Source organism: Semicossyphus pulcher, unplaced genomic scaffold (assembly GCF_022749685.1).
Source record: "Semicossyphus pulcher isolate SPU_LCO1_2020_fin unplaced genomic scaffold, fSemPul1.0.p SCAF_21, whole genome shotgun sequence".
Lineage (NCBI taxonomy): Eukaryota > Metazoa > Chordata > Actinopteri > Labriformes > Labridae > Semicossyphus > Semicossyphus pulcher.
Genome location: NW_027211695.1, coordinates 21,739,178 through 21,755,080, shown reverse-complemented (window position 1 = coordinate 21,755,080; position 15,903 = coordinate 21,739,178). Strand labels below are relative to the sequence as shown.

Sequence of the window (15,903 nt, the reverse complement as noted above, 5' to 3'; positions counted from 1 at the left end):
GCGTCATTGTACACAGAACAATACAGCGTAATAGCAGAGCAGGTTAACTTTACAAAGCAGGTAAATCGATCGTCTCTTGTCATTGTCAGGGTTTTATTAGGAGCAGTTGAGCAGTCATCCAGGTTGCAATGGAAGAGTCATCCAGGTTGTAATGGAGCAGTCATTCAGGTTGTAATGGAGCAGTCATTCAGGTTGCAATGGAGCAGTCATTCAGGTTGCAATTGAACAGACATTCAGGTTGCAATAGGACAGTCATTCAGGTTGTAATGGAACAGTATTCAGGTTGCAAAGGAGCAGTCATTCAGGTTGTAATGGAGCAGTCATTCAGGTTGTAATGGAGCAGTCATTCAGGTTGCAATGGAGCAGTCATTCAGGTTGCAAAGGAGCAGTCATTCAGGTTGCAATGGAGCAGTCATTCAGGTTGCAAAGGAGCAGTCATTCAGGTAGTAATAGGACAATCATTCAGGTTGCAATTGAACGGACATTCAGGTTGTAATCGGACAGTCATTCAGGTTGCAATGGAGCAGTCATTCAGTTTGCAATGGAGCAGTCATTCAGGTTGCAATAGGACAGTCATTCAGGTTGTAATGGAGCAGTATTCAGGTTGCAATGGAGCAGTCATTCAGGTTGCAATGGAGCAGTCATTCAGGTTGCAAAGGAGCAGTCATTCAGGTTGTAATTGAGCAGTCATTCAGGTTGCAAAGGAGCAGTCATTCAGGTTGCAAAGGAGCAGTCATTCAGGTTGCAATAGGACAGTCATTCAGGTTGCAATGGAGCAGTCATTCAGGTTGCAAAGGAGCAGTCATTCAGGTTGCAATGGAGCAGTCATTCAGGTTGCAAAGGAGCAGTCATTCAGGTAGTAATAGGACAATCATTCAGGTTGCAATTGAACGGACATTCAGGTTGTAATCGGACAGTCATTCAGGTTGCAATGGAGCAGTCATTCAGGTTGCAATAGGACAGTCATTCAGGTTGTAATGGAGCAGTATTCAGGTTGCAATGGAGCAGTCATTCAGTTTGCAATGGAGCAGTCATTCAGGTTGCAATAGGACAGTCATTCAGGTTGTAATGGAGCAGTATTCAGGTTGCAATGGAGCAGTCATTCAGGTTGCAAAGGAGCAGTCATTCAGGTTGCAATAGGACAGTCATTCAGGTTGTAATAGGACAATCATTCAGGTTGCAATGGAGCAGTCATTCAGTTGTGATGGCACAGCCACTTGAGAACACCTAACATATCAGAAATAAGGAGTCGCATGCAGCGAACAGGATGACACAGCACCTTTTCACCAATTTTTACTAAAGGTAGTAAAAGTTGTGACAACTTTGTAGTTGCAATAACAATTCAGTCTCATGGTGTATTCAGAATAGCCTAATCCTCTTGTCTCTCTTTACTATGACTCTGCACCCTGATATGGGGGGTTTATATTTTGGGTTTGCTTCACCTTTTACTTCATCCTTCTTACCTTAAACACATTGTTCTCATATGTAGATTCATTTTGTGCCAACCAGAAGTAGAAAAAACATAATCCACTAACCTGAAAAAGGCAAACAAACATGACAAATTTCAGCAATTGTTACAAGGCTACTAGTTTGGGAAGTAGGGAAGCCTTCAACAATGATTTGTCATTTGATTAATTATCTATCTTCAGAAACTGGACGGTAAAAATGATGTGGCGGAAATAAAATGATAACTCTGGTGAAGTACTTGCTTAACTTCTGTTTTGAACTTGTAATCAGATGTTTCTTCTTCTCTAAAAAGTTCAAGTTAATTAAAGGGGAAGGTTGTTTGTTATTCAATTGTCATGATGAGAATATCTACAAGTCATGCTGGACAAAAAATAATGCAACAGGTATTTACATATGTCACAGCCCATCTCTTAGGTTGTGACAAAAGGGGGAGTGGAAGAAAACGAACATGTATTTTGAGAAATGACAATAGAACAAATAAAGTGTAACTGTCTGACAACTGTTGTGAGTAGTAGTTGGATAAAGGGGGCAGGAGGAGATTTTCCGACTATTACTATTCCATGATGGTTTAACCTGTTTACTTCTGCATAGTGTTGGTAAGAGAGGAAAGACACCCTCACAAGGTGACCTCTTTAAGGTTGACCGCCTTGTATTCTGATGAACCAGAAGGGAAATCATATGAGACAGCAGGGGGCAAAAGGAATCTATAGTAGTTACAGCAGAAGGAGAAATTAAGAAGGGGCTCAGCACGCTTCAATAACACAACATTGTAGAATGCACCAAAGTGACCTAAAGAACTCCCTGCAGAGCTGTCTGCACATCCTTCAGTCCTGTCATGCTGGGGATAAAGGTTGTTAATATTTGGGTGTTCTGCTCTAATGTCTCAATCCTTTTGGATCTCTCCTTTCCCACGCCTGCCTGTACCTTCAGGAAATGATCACAGGTGGAGAGTTTACCTGTCAGCTCACAACAATGGTGAGCAGCTTCATTTCAATCAGGTTATGACTTTCTTTTTCACAGGAGTCAAGGTCCAGACTTGTGATCTTTCAGGATATTCAGAGAACATATCCATTGGAACGCTATGCACCTACAGATGAAATAGGATTGATTGATTTTATTTGATTATTGGCTCATGCATTAATAATATGCCCAGCCACAAAACAACGTCATTGAAATGAAGGGACGAGAACCAAAGTAGAAACATAGATTACAAATAATACAAAAGAAATAAACATCATGATGTTTTTCCAGGCTCGAGAAACAAAAGTAGCCCACCTCAAATATTTACAATTAAATCTGTCGTTGTATGGCCTCAAACGTTTTGGTGACTAACATCTAAGTGTTCTGAACTCATCATAATACGGGCAAAACTAAAGAAAATGCCACTCATTCCAGACTTCTCCTAATTCTCTTCATCTTCCTGGATGGTTTCAAACCTGCTTCAGACTTCAGGAGCCAGAGGAAAGTTTCCTGTTCTCACCTGTGCAACCAAAGAGCTCTGATTCCCTGTTACCTTTTCTGTAACAGAAGGCTCAGTACTTTAATGTACATCATTTTGACATAGGTTCATCATTTTGTTCTTAAGAAGATATTTAATCAGCTCTACATATTTTATTATACAGCTTCCTTAAAAGACAGCATGATCCTCTGTAGGCCACTAAGAATTAGGGTGTATTCACATTAGGTATGATGGCTTCGTACTGTACGCGAGTACGGTGCTGCATGCATACGTGGATTTCAGAGGAGACATAATAATAAGCACTCCACTTCTGTTGTTTGGTACAGTAGCTTTCACACCTGATGCGTACCGTACCCGAGTACACATGAACTGAACTCGAGACCATCTTTTCAAGTGGACCCGGGCACGGATCAACAAACCGTGCTCGAGTACGGTACACAGTGTTTACACTATTCAAACGAACCGGACTTTGGTTGAGTGTACTTGGATCCGGGTCCAGGTCCCTAATATGAAAGCCCCCAAATAAGATTAACCCGACTTACTGACATTTTATGTCAGCGGATCCCAAACTTTTCATGCAGCGCAGCCCCTTATACATCCCGATTGGGTTGATGTACCCCCAAACCCCAACACTTAACATAAAATTTAGTTCTGCTAGATGGTAAAAAAGTATCACATAATGTTATTATAGCTGGTGCTCTTGGCGCTGCAGAGACGTTTGACTTGTATTAAGAGCAAAATGAACACAAACTCACAGACAGCTTATTTCAATGTTTGCAGTTTTAATTTTGAAGAAAACAAGAGGAAACAGAATAACTTTATGCTAACAGCATTCTTTTCATAACACATTCACTTTGCCTGAGAGACAGCCAGCTCCTGTTTGTGTCACTTGTCGCTTCGTTCCTTGCGTTACAGCGACAGGAAAGAAAGGAGAAGTAGATATAAAGAAAGAGAGATGAGGCTGATATGCTGGTGTTTTCAGCAGGGACTTCAGCCTGGGAACGCTCAGGGTTTTTTGGAGCAAATACTTGGGAGAAGAGTGCTGCAAGCTATGTCATCCCAGAGCTTGTGATCTGTAAGAAGGAAAAACAGGAGCGTTAAGTCAGGACTGCACAAACCCCAATCTAAAACTGATGACTGACAGCGAGTGCACACCTCTGAGACCATTGTTATTACGTGTCCCTCCAGTGGACAAAAGTACACATTGCATGTCATGATAAATGTTCATGTGCTCTGCATTTCTCTGTCATCCCTGGAACTGAAAACTTTGTGTTCGGTGGTGTTCAAGACGAATAATCATTGTTTGAATTCCTAAGACTTTACAACCTTTGATACCAAGATACCATTGATACCATTTTCTACCAAGATAGAAAATGTGTTTAAGACCCTAAGACCCTGACCCTAACCCTGTCTATATGACACTCAAACATAATGAACAGTGTGTTGGGATTTACCTCCGTGATTCATTTGCAAACAGTGCTGCTTGCCCCCGGCGTTATCAAATGTTCCAGTGTGCTTATAGTTGTAAAGTGAACCATCACTCCACAACCAAGTGCCCTCCTAGAAGATACAACAACATATTAGTTGAATTAATGGTTAATTCTATAACTGGCAGACCTTATGTGATGATAAATATACCTCTTGTGCATCGGAGGCTCCAAGCCATGTTTCGGCATGTTTGTAAGTAACTGTAGCTATCACCCATTGAATCAAATGATAATCTGAAGCGCTGTGCACTGATGCAAGGTTGCCCCCGTAGCTCTGACAGTATCTCTACAGTGGAGATTACAAAGAAAGCAAATTGTTAGTATGGTATACTGTGGAAGCCTTCAGGGCTGAGTCCAAATTTCTTGATTACCTCAGCCTGGGCCCAAGTCTTGTAAGAGCTGATGTAGAGGAAACAGCGATCATTGCCAGCAGTCCAACCGCTGGGACAAGTTGTAGCCCTCTTGAACAGGTCCGTCTCTCCTGAAGACAAGTTTGGAAAAAAAAGGGAAATATTTTAAGGATTCAGATGAAATATTTGCCACTATTGTAGCTGTAACTTAGCATAGTCTTAAGTCACTGTAACTCCAAACTCATTGAATACAGCAGCTTGGTTTGAAGCTTCAAAACAGGACGATTGCAGTGCTTGACAGTCAAGCTGAAACAACGTAAAGGGATACCTACAGCGTCATATTTTGTAGTGGAGTGAGAACAGGCTGTATGATGTACAGGTCTTTGGCTTGAATGTTATTGTAAGCATGCTAATAAGCTCTTAATGATAATGGATAAAAAAAATGGACTCACCTTCTTGAATTTCAGATGCTTTCTCACTTTCAGGCTCTGGTTCTGGACCAGCTGCAGTTTCAAACACATTTTAAGGCAGTTTAATGACGATCTTTGACAACTCTGCTAAACCTCCAGATTGTGGCCAGTCAAAGTGATTTATTAGTCCAATGTGTTAAAAATGTGAAAATGGCCACTTGTGATTGAATAAACTTTATTTACATACTTTTCCAAACACAAGGTCATATTAATAAAAGAACAATAAAGAAGAGCAGGTCAAATAAGAAGCGTTCACGAAAGATGAAAGACTCACCTTACAGCACAGATCAAGTCAGGAGATATCATGGCTATGGCAAATATGTATAAAAGTGTCAGTCACACTCACGGTCAGCTTCACTTAGAACCATCAGGGCACAAACTAGCAGGGTCACAGTCAGGAACTTCATGACGAGATGATGTCGATTGCCTTCTGTAAAGAAAACACAGATTTTACTATAAGAGAAAATATGGAATGAGATGAGGCTGTGTTGCTCCAGTTTATTTAAAGAAGCACAAATAAGACAGAAAAGAACTAAAGAGGAGATGTTTGTAATATACCTGTTGGATGATTTAATTCTTCTCACTGGTAGATGCATCAGAAAGATCAGCTCTTATATTTCATGAGTCTTCTCCATATAAGGGCTGTACCCGACTCACAGTTTTGTTAGTCAACACGGATATGGCTGTTTGATTCAAAGCTTCGACTGTTTGTTCCTTTTTTGGGCAATTCAGTGTCACACCAGACTAAACTTACATGTTTACCTGTGAGAGACGTGTCTCTCAAAGTTTTCTGTAAGTGCTCGCTGCTGACAAGGCTGTCAACTAGAGCTGTCAAGAAGTGGAGCAGGACCTGAGTCAAGTGGTATTTTGTCGCAATTTTGTATTTTGTTGCAATGCAACAGTCATTCAGGTTGCAATTGAGCAGTCAGTTAGGTGCAATTTAACGGACATTCAGGTTGCAATGGAGCAGTCATTCAGGTTTTAATGAAGCAGTATATTAGGTTGCAATGGAGGAGTCATTCAGGTAGCAATGTAGCAGTCCTTCAGGTTGCAATTGAGCAGATATCCAGTTTGTAATAGAAGAGTCACTCAGGTTGCAACAGAGCAGTCAATCAGGTTGCAATGGAGCAGTCATTTAGGCTGCAATGCAGCAGTCATTCAGGTTGCAATTGATCGGACATTCAGGTTGTAATGGAGCAGTGATTAAGGTTGCAATTGAGCAGTCATTAAGGTTGCAATGCAGCAGTCATTCAGGTTGCAATTGAACGGACATTCAGGTTGTAATGGAGCAGTGATTCAGGTTGCAATGAAGCAGTCATTCAGGTTGTAATTGAGCAGTCAGTTAGGTGCAATTTAACGGACATTCAGGTTGCAATGGAGCAGTGATTCAGGTTGCAATGGAGCAGTAATTCAGGTTGCAATGGAACAGTAATTCAGGTTGTAATGGAGCAGTCATTGAGGTGCAATGGAACAGTAATTTGGGTTGCAATGGAGCAGTCACTCATGTTGCAATGGAGCAGTCATTCAGGTTTTAATAAAGCAGTATATTAGGTTGCAATGGAGCAGTCATTCAGGTTGCAATTGAGCAGTTATTCAGGTTGTAATGGAGCAGTCATTCCGGTGCAATGGAGCAGTCATTTAAGTTGAATGGAGCAGTCATTCAGGTGCAATGGAGCAGTCATTTAGGTGCAATTGAGCAGTTATTCAGGTTGCAATTGAGCAGTCATTCAGGTTGCAATTGAGCAGTTATTCAGGTTGTAATGGAGCAGTCATTCCGGTGCAATGGAGCAGTCATTTAGGTTGAATGGAGCAGTCATTCAGGTGCAATGGAGCAGTCATTTAGGTGCAATTGAGCAGTTATTCAGGTTGCAATTGAGCAGTTATTCAGGTTGTAATGGAGCAGTCAGTTAGGTGCAATTTAACGGACATTCAGGTTGAATGGAGCAGTCATTCAGGTGCAATGGAGTAGTTATTCAGGTTGTAATGGAGCAGTCATTCAGGTTGCAATTGAGCAGTCATACAGGTTGCAATTGAGCAGTCATTCAGGTTGCAATTGATCAGTCATTCAGGTTGTAATGCAGCAGTCATTCAGGTTGCAATGCAGCAGTCATTCAGGTTGTAATACAGCAGTCATTCAGGTGCAATGGAGTAGTCATTCAGGTTGAATGGAGCAGTCATTCAGGTGCAATGGAGCAGTCATTTACGTGCAATTGAACGGACATTCAGGTTGCAATTGAGCAGTCATTCAGGTTGCAACTGAATGGACATTCAGGTTGTAATGGAGCAGTGATTCAGGTTGCAATGGAGCAGTCATTCAGGTTGCAATTGAGCAGTAATTTAGGTTGCAATGGAACAGTAATTCAGGTTGCAGTGGAGCAGTCATTCAGTAGTGATGGCACAGCCACTTTAGAACACCTAACATAACAGAAAAAAGGAGTCGTCATTCAGGTTGCAATTGAGCAGCCAGTTAGGTGCAATTTAACGGACATTCAGGTTGCAATGGAGCAGTCATTCAGGTTGTAATGGAGCAGTTATTCAGGTTGTAATGGAGCAGTTATTCAGGTTGTAATGGAGCAGTTATTCAGGTTGCAATTGAGCAGTCATACAGGTTGCAATTGAACAGTTATTCAGGTTGCAATTGAGCAGTCATACAGGTTGCAATTGAGCAGTCATTCAGGTTGTAATGCAGCAGTCATTCAGGTTGCAATGCAGCAGTCATTCAGGTTGTAATACAGCAGTCATTCAGGTGCAATGGAGCAGTCATTCAGGTTGAATGGAGCAGTCATTCAGGTGCAATGGAGCAGTCATTCAGGTTGCAACTGAATGGACATTCAGGTTGTAATGGAGCAGTGATTCAGGTTTCAATGGAGCAGTCATTCAGGTTGCAACTGAATGGATATTCAGGTTGTAATGGAGCAGTGATTCAGGTTTCAATTGAGCAGTAATTTAGGTTGCAATGGAATAGTAATTCAGGTTGCAGTGGAGCAGTCATTCAGGTGCAATGGAACAGTAATTCAGTTTGCAATGGAGCAGTCATTCAGTTGTGATGGCACAGCCACTTTAGAACACCTAACATAACAGAAATAAGGAGTCGTCATTCAGGTTGCAATTGAGCAGTCAGTTAGGTGCAATTTAACGGACATTCAGGTTGCAATGGAGCAGTCATTCAGGTTGTAATGGAGCAGTAATTTAGGTTGCAATGGAGCAGTCATACAGGTTGTAATGGAGCAGTCATTCAGGTTGCAATGGAGCAGTCATACAGGTTGCAATTGAACAGTTATACAGGTTGCAATTAAGCAGTCATTCAGGTTGCAATTGAGCAGTCATTCAGGTTGTAATGCAGCAGTCATTCAGGCTGCAATGCAGCAGTCATTCAGGTTGTAATGGAGCAGTCATTTAGGTTGAATGGAGCAGTCATTCAGGTGCAATGGAGCAGTCATTTAGGTGCAATTGAACGGAAATTCAGGTTGCAATTGGGCAGTCATTCAGGTTGCAACTGAATGGACATTCAGGTTGTAATGGAGCAGTGATTCAGGTTGTAATGGAGCAGTGATTCAGGTTGCAATGGAGCAGTCATTCAGGTTGTAATGCAGCAGTCATTCAGGTTGCAATGGAGCAGTCATTCAGGTTGTAATGGAGCAGTAATTTAGGTTGCAATGGAACAGTAATTCAGGTTGCAATGGAGCAGTCATTCAGGTTGTAATTGAGCAGTCATTCAGGCTGCAATGGAGCAGTCATACAGGTTGCAATTGAACAGTTATTTAGGTTGCAATTAAGCAGTCATTCAGGTTGCAATTGAGCAGTCATTCCGGTTGTAATGCAGCAGTCATTCAGGCTGCAATGCAGCAGTCATTCAGGTTGTAATGGAGCAGTCCTTCAGGTTGTAATGGAGCAGTCATTCAGGTGCAATGGAGCAGTCATTCAGGTTGTAATGCAGCAGTCATTCAGGTTGTAATGGAGCAGTCATTCAGGTGCAATGGAGCAGTCATTTAGGTTGAATGCAGCAGTCATTCAGGTTGTAATACAGCAGTCATTCAGGTTGTAATGCAGCAGTCATTCAGGTTGCAATGCAGCAGTCATTCAGGTTGTAATACAGCAGTCATTCAGGTGCAATGGAGCAGTCATTCAGGTTGAATGGAGCAGTCATTCAGGTGCAATGGAGCAGTCATTCAGGTTGCAACTGAATGGATATTCAGGTTGTAATGGAGCAGTGATTCAGGTTTCAATTGAGCAGTAATTTAGGTTGCAATGGAATAGTAATTCAGGTTGCAGTGGAGCAGTCATTCAGGTGCAATGGAACAGTAATTCAGTTTGCAATGGAGCAGTCATTCAGTTGTGATGGCACAGCCACTTTAGAACACCTAACATAACAGAAATAAGGAGTCGTCATTCAGGTTGCAATTGAGCAGTCAGTTAGGTGCAATTTAACGGACATTCAGGTTGCAATGGAGCAGTCATTCAGGTTGTAATGGAGCAGTAATTTAGGTTGCAATGGAGCAGTCATACAGGTTGTAATGGAGCAGTCATTCAGGTTGCAATGGAGCAGTCATACAGGTTGCAATTGAACAGTTATACAGGTTGCAATTAAGCAGTCATTCAGGTTGCAATTGAGCAGTCATTCAGGTTGTAATGCAGCAGTCATTCAGGCTGCAATGCAGCAGTCATTCAGGTTGTAATGGAGCAGTCATTTAGGTTGAATGGAGCAGTCATTCAGGTGCAATGGAGCAGTCATTTAGGTGCAATTGAACGGAAATTCAGGTTGCAATTGGGCAGTCATTCAGGTTGCAACTGAATGGACATTCAGGTTGTAATGGAGCAGTGATTCAGGTTGTAATGGAGCAGTGATTCAGGTTGCAATGGAGCAGTCATTCAGGTTGTAATGCAGCAGTCATTCAGGTTGCAATGGAGCAGTCATTCAGGTTGTAATGGAGCAGTAATTTAGGTTGCAATGGAACAGTAATTCAGGTTGCAATGGAGCAGTCATTCAGGTTGTAATTGAGCAGTCATTCAGGCTGCAATGGAGCAGTCATACAGGTTGCAATTGAACAGTTATTTAGGTTGCAATTAAGCAGTCATTCAGGTTGCAATTGAGCAGTCATTCCGGTTGTAATGCAGCAGTCATTCAGGCTGCAATGCAGCAGTCATTCAGGTTGTAATGGAGCAGTCCTTCAGGTTGTAATGGAGCAGTCATTCAGGTGCAATGGAGCAGTCATTCAGGTTGTAATGCAGCAGTCATTCAGGTTGTAATGGAGCAGTCATTCAGGTGCAATGGAGCAGTCATTTAGGTTGAATGCAGCAGTCATTCAGGTTGTAATACAGCAGTCATTCAGGTTGTAATGCAGCAGTCATTCAGGTTGTAATGGAGCAGTCATTCAGGTGCAATGGAGCAGTCATTTAGGTTGAATGGAGCAGTCATTCAGGTGCAATGGAGCAGTCATTTAGGTGCAATTGAACGGAAATTCAGGTTGCAATTGGGCAGTCACTCAGGTTGCAACTGAATGGACATTCAGGTTGTAATGGAGCAGTGATTCAGGTTGTAATGGAGCAGTAATTTAGGTTGCAATGGAACAGTAATTCAGGTTGCAATGGAGCAGTCATTCAGGTGCAATGGAACAGTAATTCAGTTTGCAATGGAGCAGTCATTTAGTTGTCATGGCACAGCCACTTTAGAACACCTAACATAACAGAAATAATGAGTCGTCATTCAGGTTGCAATTGAGTAGTCATTCAGGTTGTAATGGAGCAGTTATTCAGGTTGTAATGGAGCAGTCATTCAGGTTGCAATGGAACAGTCAGTTAGGTGCAATTTAACGGACATTCAGGTTGCAATGGAGCAGTCATTCAGGGTGTAATGGAGCAGTTATTCAGGTTGCAATTGAGCAGTCATACAGGTTGCAATTGAACAGTTAATCAGGTTGCAATTGAGCAGTCATACAGGTTGCAATTGAGCAGTTATTCAGGTTGTAATACAGCAGTCATTCAGGTTGCAATGCAGCAGTCATTCAGGTTGTAATGGAGCAGTCATTCAGGTGCAATGGAGCAGTCATTTAGGTTGAATGGAGCAGTCATTCAGGTGCAATGGAGCAGTCATTCAGGTGCAATTGAACGGAAATTCAGGTTGTAATTGAGCAGTCATTCAGGTTGTAATGGAGCAGTAATTTATTTTGCAATGGAACAGTAATTCAGGTTGCAATGGAGCAGTCATTCAGGTGCAATGGCACAGCCACTTTAGAACACCTAACATAACAGAAATAAGGAGTCGTCATTCAGGTTGCATTTGAGCAGTCATTCAGGTTGTAATCGAGCAGTCAGTTAGGTGCAATTTAACGGACATTCAGGTTGCAATGGAGCAGTTATTCAGGTTGCAATGGAGCAGTCATACAGGTTGCAATTGAACAGTTATTTAGGTTGCAATTGAGCAGTCATTCAGGTTGTAATGGAGCAGTCATTCAGGTTGCAATGGAGCAGTCATACAGGTTGCAATTGAACAGTTATTTAGGTTGCAATTGAGCAGTCATTCAGGTTGTAATGGAGCAGTCATTCAGGTGCAATGGAGCAGTTATTCAGGTTGCAATGGAGCAGTCATACAGGTTGCAATTGAGCAGTCATTCAGGTTGTAATGGAGCAGTCATTCAGGTTGTAATGGAGCAGTCATTCAGGTTGCAATGGAGCAGTCATTCAGGTGCAATGGAGCAGTCATACAGGTTGTAATGGAGCAGTCATCCAGGTTGTAATGGAGCAGTCATTCAGGTTGCAATGGAGCAGTCATTCAGGTGCATTTGAACGGACATTTAGGTTGAAACACCTAACAACAGAAATAAGGAGTCGCATGCAGCGAACAGGATGACACAGCACCTTTTCACCAATTTTTACTAAAGGTAGTAAAAGGTAGCAAGTGTAGTTGCAATAACAATTCAGTGTTATGGTGAAATTCAGTATAGCCTAATCCTCCTGTCTCTCTTTACTATGAGTCTGCACCCTGATATGGGGGGTTTATATTTTGGGTTTGCTTCACCTTTTACTTCATCCTTCTTACCTTAAACACATTGTTCTCATGTGTAAACTAATTTTGTGCCAACCAGAAGTAGATAAAACATAATCCACTAACCTGAAAAAGGCAAACAAACATGACAAATTTCAGCAATTGTTACAAGGCTACTAGTTTGGGAAGTACTCGTTTGAGGAAATTGGGACTCATCATTTATGCAAATTGAAAGTGTAAATGTAAGGACTGGTGAGATTTGGAAAGAAACAACGTCAATAGTTCTTGCATGTGGTACGAAGTTGTCTACATTGCTATTTTATATGGGACACATTCACAGGCCATATTTCTCTGTCAAGAGCAGAAGATTGATGAATACATTATTTGGAGACAACTCTGATGAACAAATCACAAGGCTTTTAGAAATGTTGCATTTTCTTCCATTTCTTTTTGGACAGCAATATTAAGATATGAAATAAAAAGTTTTATAATCAGTAACACACCAATGACTTTTTGGTTTTATACAATAAAATATTCCCACTGTCCCAAAATGAGGACATCATTTTTATCCTTTTCAATGACATGACTTGACTTTTATACTTATCAGGAGATTTGCCACAAACATCAGTTCACAGCAGGGGTCCATAGAGCAGATGCGCTTTAACACACACAGGTTCAAATACTGGATCAACTTGCAAAGGATTGCGACATGCGGCCTTCAACAATGATGTGGCATTAGATTAATTATTTATCTTCACAAACAGGACAGTAAAAAATGATGTGGCAGAAATAAAATCATGAAGTACTCCAACTTTAACTTGTTATCAGAAGTTTCTTCTTCTCTAAAAAACATCCGGGGCATTAAAGGTGAAGGTTGTTGGAAGTTGTTAGTCATGATGAGTATATCTACAAGTCATGCAACAGTTATTTACATATGTCACAACCCGGCTCTCTGGCCTTGTCAAAAGGGGTACAGTCAAAAACAAACATTTATTTCCAGAAATGACAACAGAACAAATGAGCTAAGTTGAAGTTGAAGATCCAGCGATGGATTGAGAGAGGGCCAGAGTGGGGACCAATGGATCGGCCAGGTGTATCCAATTGCACGAATACAAGCAATTCATATCATCTTGCCTGTACAGAGACTAGAATGAAAAACAACAGGAGACAACATGGATGCTACAAAGAAGAGGTGTTAATAACAAAAATGTGACCAAGAATCCTTCTGTGGATGTAAAGCACAACTTAGCCGGTGGGCGGAGGCTACAACCACTCGGTAGTAATTCTAATGTTATTTAGAAATATATTTAAGATAAGATCATCTCTTATTGATCCCCAGAGGGGAAATAAGGGTGTTGCAGCAACACTGAGACAAAATAGAATGGAAGTAAATACAATAATCATAGATCAAATAAATACAATAAAATAAGAAGTATATACAACTGGTATACAAGCAGGAGTAAAACAATAGTGTCATCAGTATAATCAACTGTGACTAAAGTAACTACATAGTGTTCCTGTACATACCTTAAAATAATATAATATAATATGATGAGAGTATGTGAATGTAATTTCACCTGAGAGAGAGAGAGCAGCAGTGTCCGCCTTCTTCGACCCAGGAAAACCGTCTCTCCTCGAGGAGTGCCACTGGAGCCAGACACGAGGAGACGGGAGACAAACGCTCATGAAGAATTTGTTGAACTGGGCTTGGACTCATAATTGAACTAAGTAGCATTTTTACCCTCTTGCACACGGTTTAAAGTATCTGCCACTGATATTTGGACGTCGTTTTTTATATTTAAATCCTGACCTAGGCTCAAAGTTAAGTGTTACGTGCCGTAGTTTTGTGTTGTGTTTTCTGTGTGTGTGTCTCTCCTGTGTGCTCCTCAGGTGCTCCTCTCCCATCACTTCAGGTGATTAAGCTCACCTGTGTCTCATTCAGCAATCAGGAGAGAGTATAAAGGGCAGGAGAAAGGAGGCAGCCAGGGCCAGTGGGCCATTCGGCTGTGTGTGCTTGTGTGTACTCCTCCAGTCAAAGGTGGGTGTTTCTTTGAGGCCTTGTTTATTGTTCATTGTAATTTTTGGTTTAATAGTCTTTTGTCTTAAAGAACAGCTTCTCTTTTAAAAGAAGCTTGCTTTGTGTTTAATTGTTGCTTTAGTTTGTAAAAAACAATCCTTTAAATTTGTACTTTGTTCCGCCCTTCTTTTTCCTGGCTTTTAATTTATTGCTACGGCCTTCATCCCCTAGCCCATTCAGGGGAAAGTCACCTCAGGTTCACAGTGAGTGATGGCTAATTGAGAGAGATAGAAAGGTAACGCTGCGTCAAGCGGAGCAGAAGAAAATGGGCAGAGAAGATGACAATCTTCTTCTTCTGCAAGGTTTTTATGCTAGTTGGCATCCACAATGTAACATTACTGCCACCATCAGTTTTTAAGCTTGTTTCTTTTCATTTAAAGCCGAATTTTCAGTTTTATTTTTAAAATATTCTTGGGGAAAATGTATCTGAGCAGCTAAAAGTACACATTTTATTCATGGAACGAAGTGGGGTAAAAGTTGACCAATGTTATACTGTCCTCGTGTTTGAGTTGCTGGTGTTCAAAGCGAGACAGTTAGCGAACAGCTGTGAGTCCTCCAAAAAGCACAAGGCCTAACTTTTATTAATATTTTAATGAAGAATTCACACTTTGTAAAACTGCAACAAAACACAAATTGCATACTTAATTACTAAAGGTAAAGATTACAAAAAATAAGGCACAATGTAAGGCCACAAATCATCAGAACTAAAAATGCTGATTCACACTGCTAGCTTACAGCTCTGCCTGCTACTAAATGATTACTTTCATAATAACCAACTCAAAGAATCTTATTTACATTCAAGAAATCAAAAACCATAGTACTAACAGACAAATGGTGTCCAAGGCAACAATAGAGAACTTAAAATGCAGCAGGAGAAGCAGAAGAAGCCTGTCCTCTACCGCACTGAACTGGTACTGAGTGAAATTCACTCCTCAAAGCTAGTGCTTAAAAATGACCAGCAGGGGGCAGTATAAAAACAAAACTTAACTCACAGATACTCCCAGAAAATACTTCAGAACTGTAACGAAGTAATGTTAGCCTACTGTGTTACATTATACCACTGCTTATTCGTCTCTATAGTATATAGTTTCATAACACGCAGGGTTGTAGGACTTGTAGGCTCTGCTCACAAGTGTGACTAAAACTATCTGAGAGGTGCTGTGTCGCCTCAGCCTGTCAAGAGTTATAATATAAATCCTGTGAGCCACCAGATGTCACTGTTTGTAGAGTTTAAGGCCCTGAAGCTTTGATTCTTCTTCATCACAAAGAACAAGAAAGCCCAAAGGTTCATAAAGCTTCATCTGTCCTTCACGACTTACCTGATTGATGCTGCCACAGGTATCACTCTTTTCTGCTTCATTCACCAAAGATAACTCTGAGGACTGCAGCATAATAAAAATAAAACAATGTGTTAACTTTGTAACAGTGCGTCAATAAAACCTACAATTGGAAAAGTCTGTATGGAACTCAAGTTTGTTGTTTGTTTGCATGATTTGGAGGGAAAAAGTCACAAGGCTAAAGGCGGGGTTTAGTAAACTCGGGGGAACGGCTTAGTCATGTGTGGCATTCAATGCAAAGCCACAGGTGGGATAGACACCCGTGATCTAACAG

At 41.1% G+C, this 15,903-nt stretch overlaps 1 protein-coding gene across 2 annotated transcripts; it reads right to left on the bottom strand.

The window, feature by feature from the left end:
* Positions 1–3,688: 3,688 nt before the first annotated feature.
* LOC138600370 (ladderlectin-like) lies at positions 3,689–5,896 on the bottom strand. Of its 2 annotated transcripts, none has more exons than XM_069671747.1 (7): positions 5,792–5,896; positions 5,580–5,663; positions 5,216–5,266; positions 4,785–4,894; positions 4,565–4,699; positions 4,381–4,486; positions 3,689–3,999 (listed from the first exon to the last, which is right to left on the bottom strand). In XM_069671747.1, the coding sequence occupies exons 2-7, from the start codon at positions 5,638–5,640 to the stop codon at positions 3,932–3,934; spliced, it is 531 nt and encodes a 176-aa protein (XP_069527848.1). In that variant the 5' UTR covers positions 5,641–5,663; positions 5,792–5,896; the 3' UTR covers positions 3,689–3,931. The 2 variants fall into 2 exon arrangements, with proteins under 2 accessions (XP_069527848.1, XP_069527849.1); XM_069671748.1 differs by having other exon boundaries at positions 5,580–5,660; positions 5,792–5,890.
* Between the last annotated feature and the right edge of the window lie 10,007 nt (positions 5,897–15,903).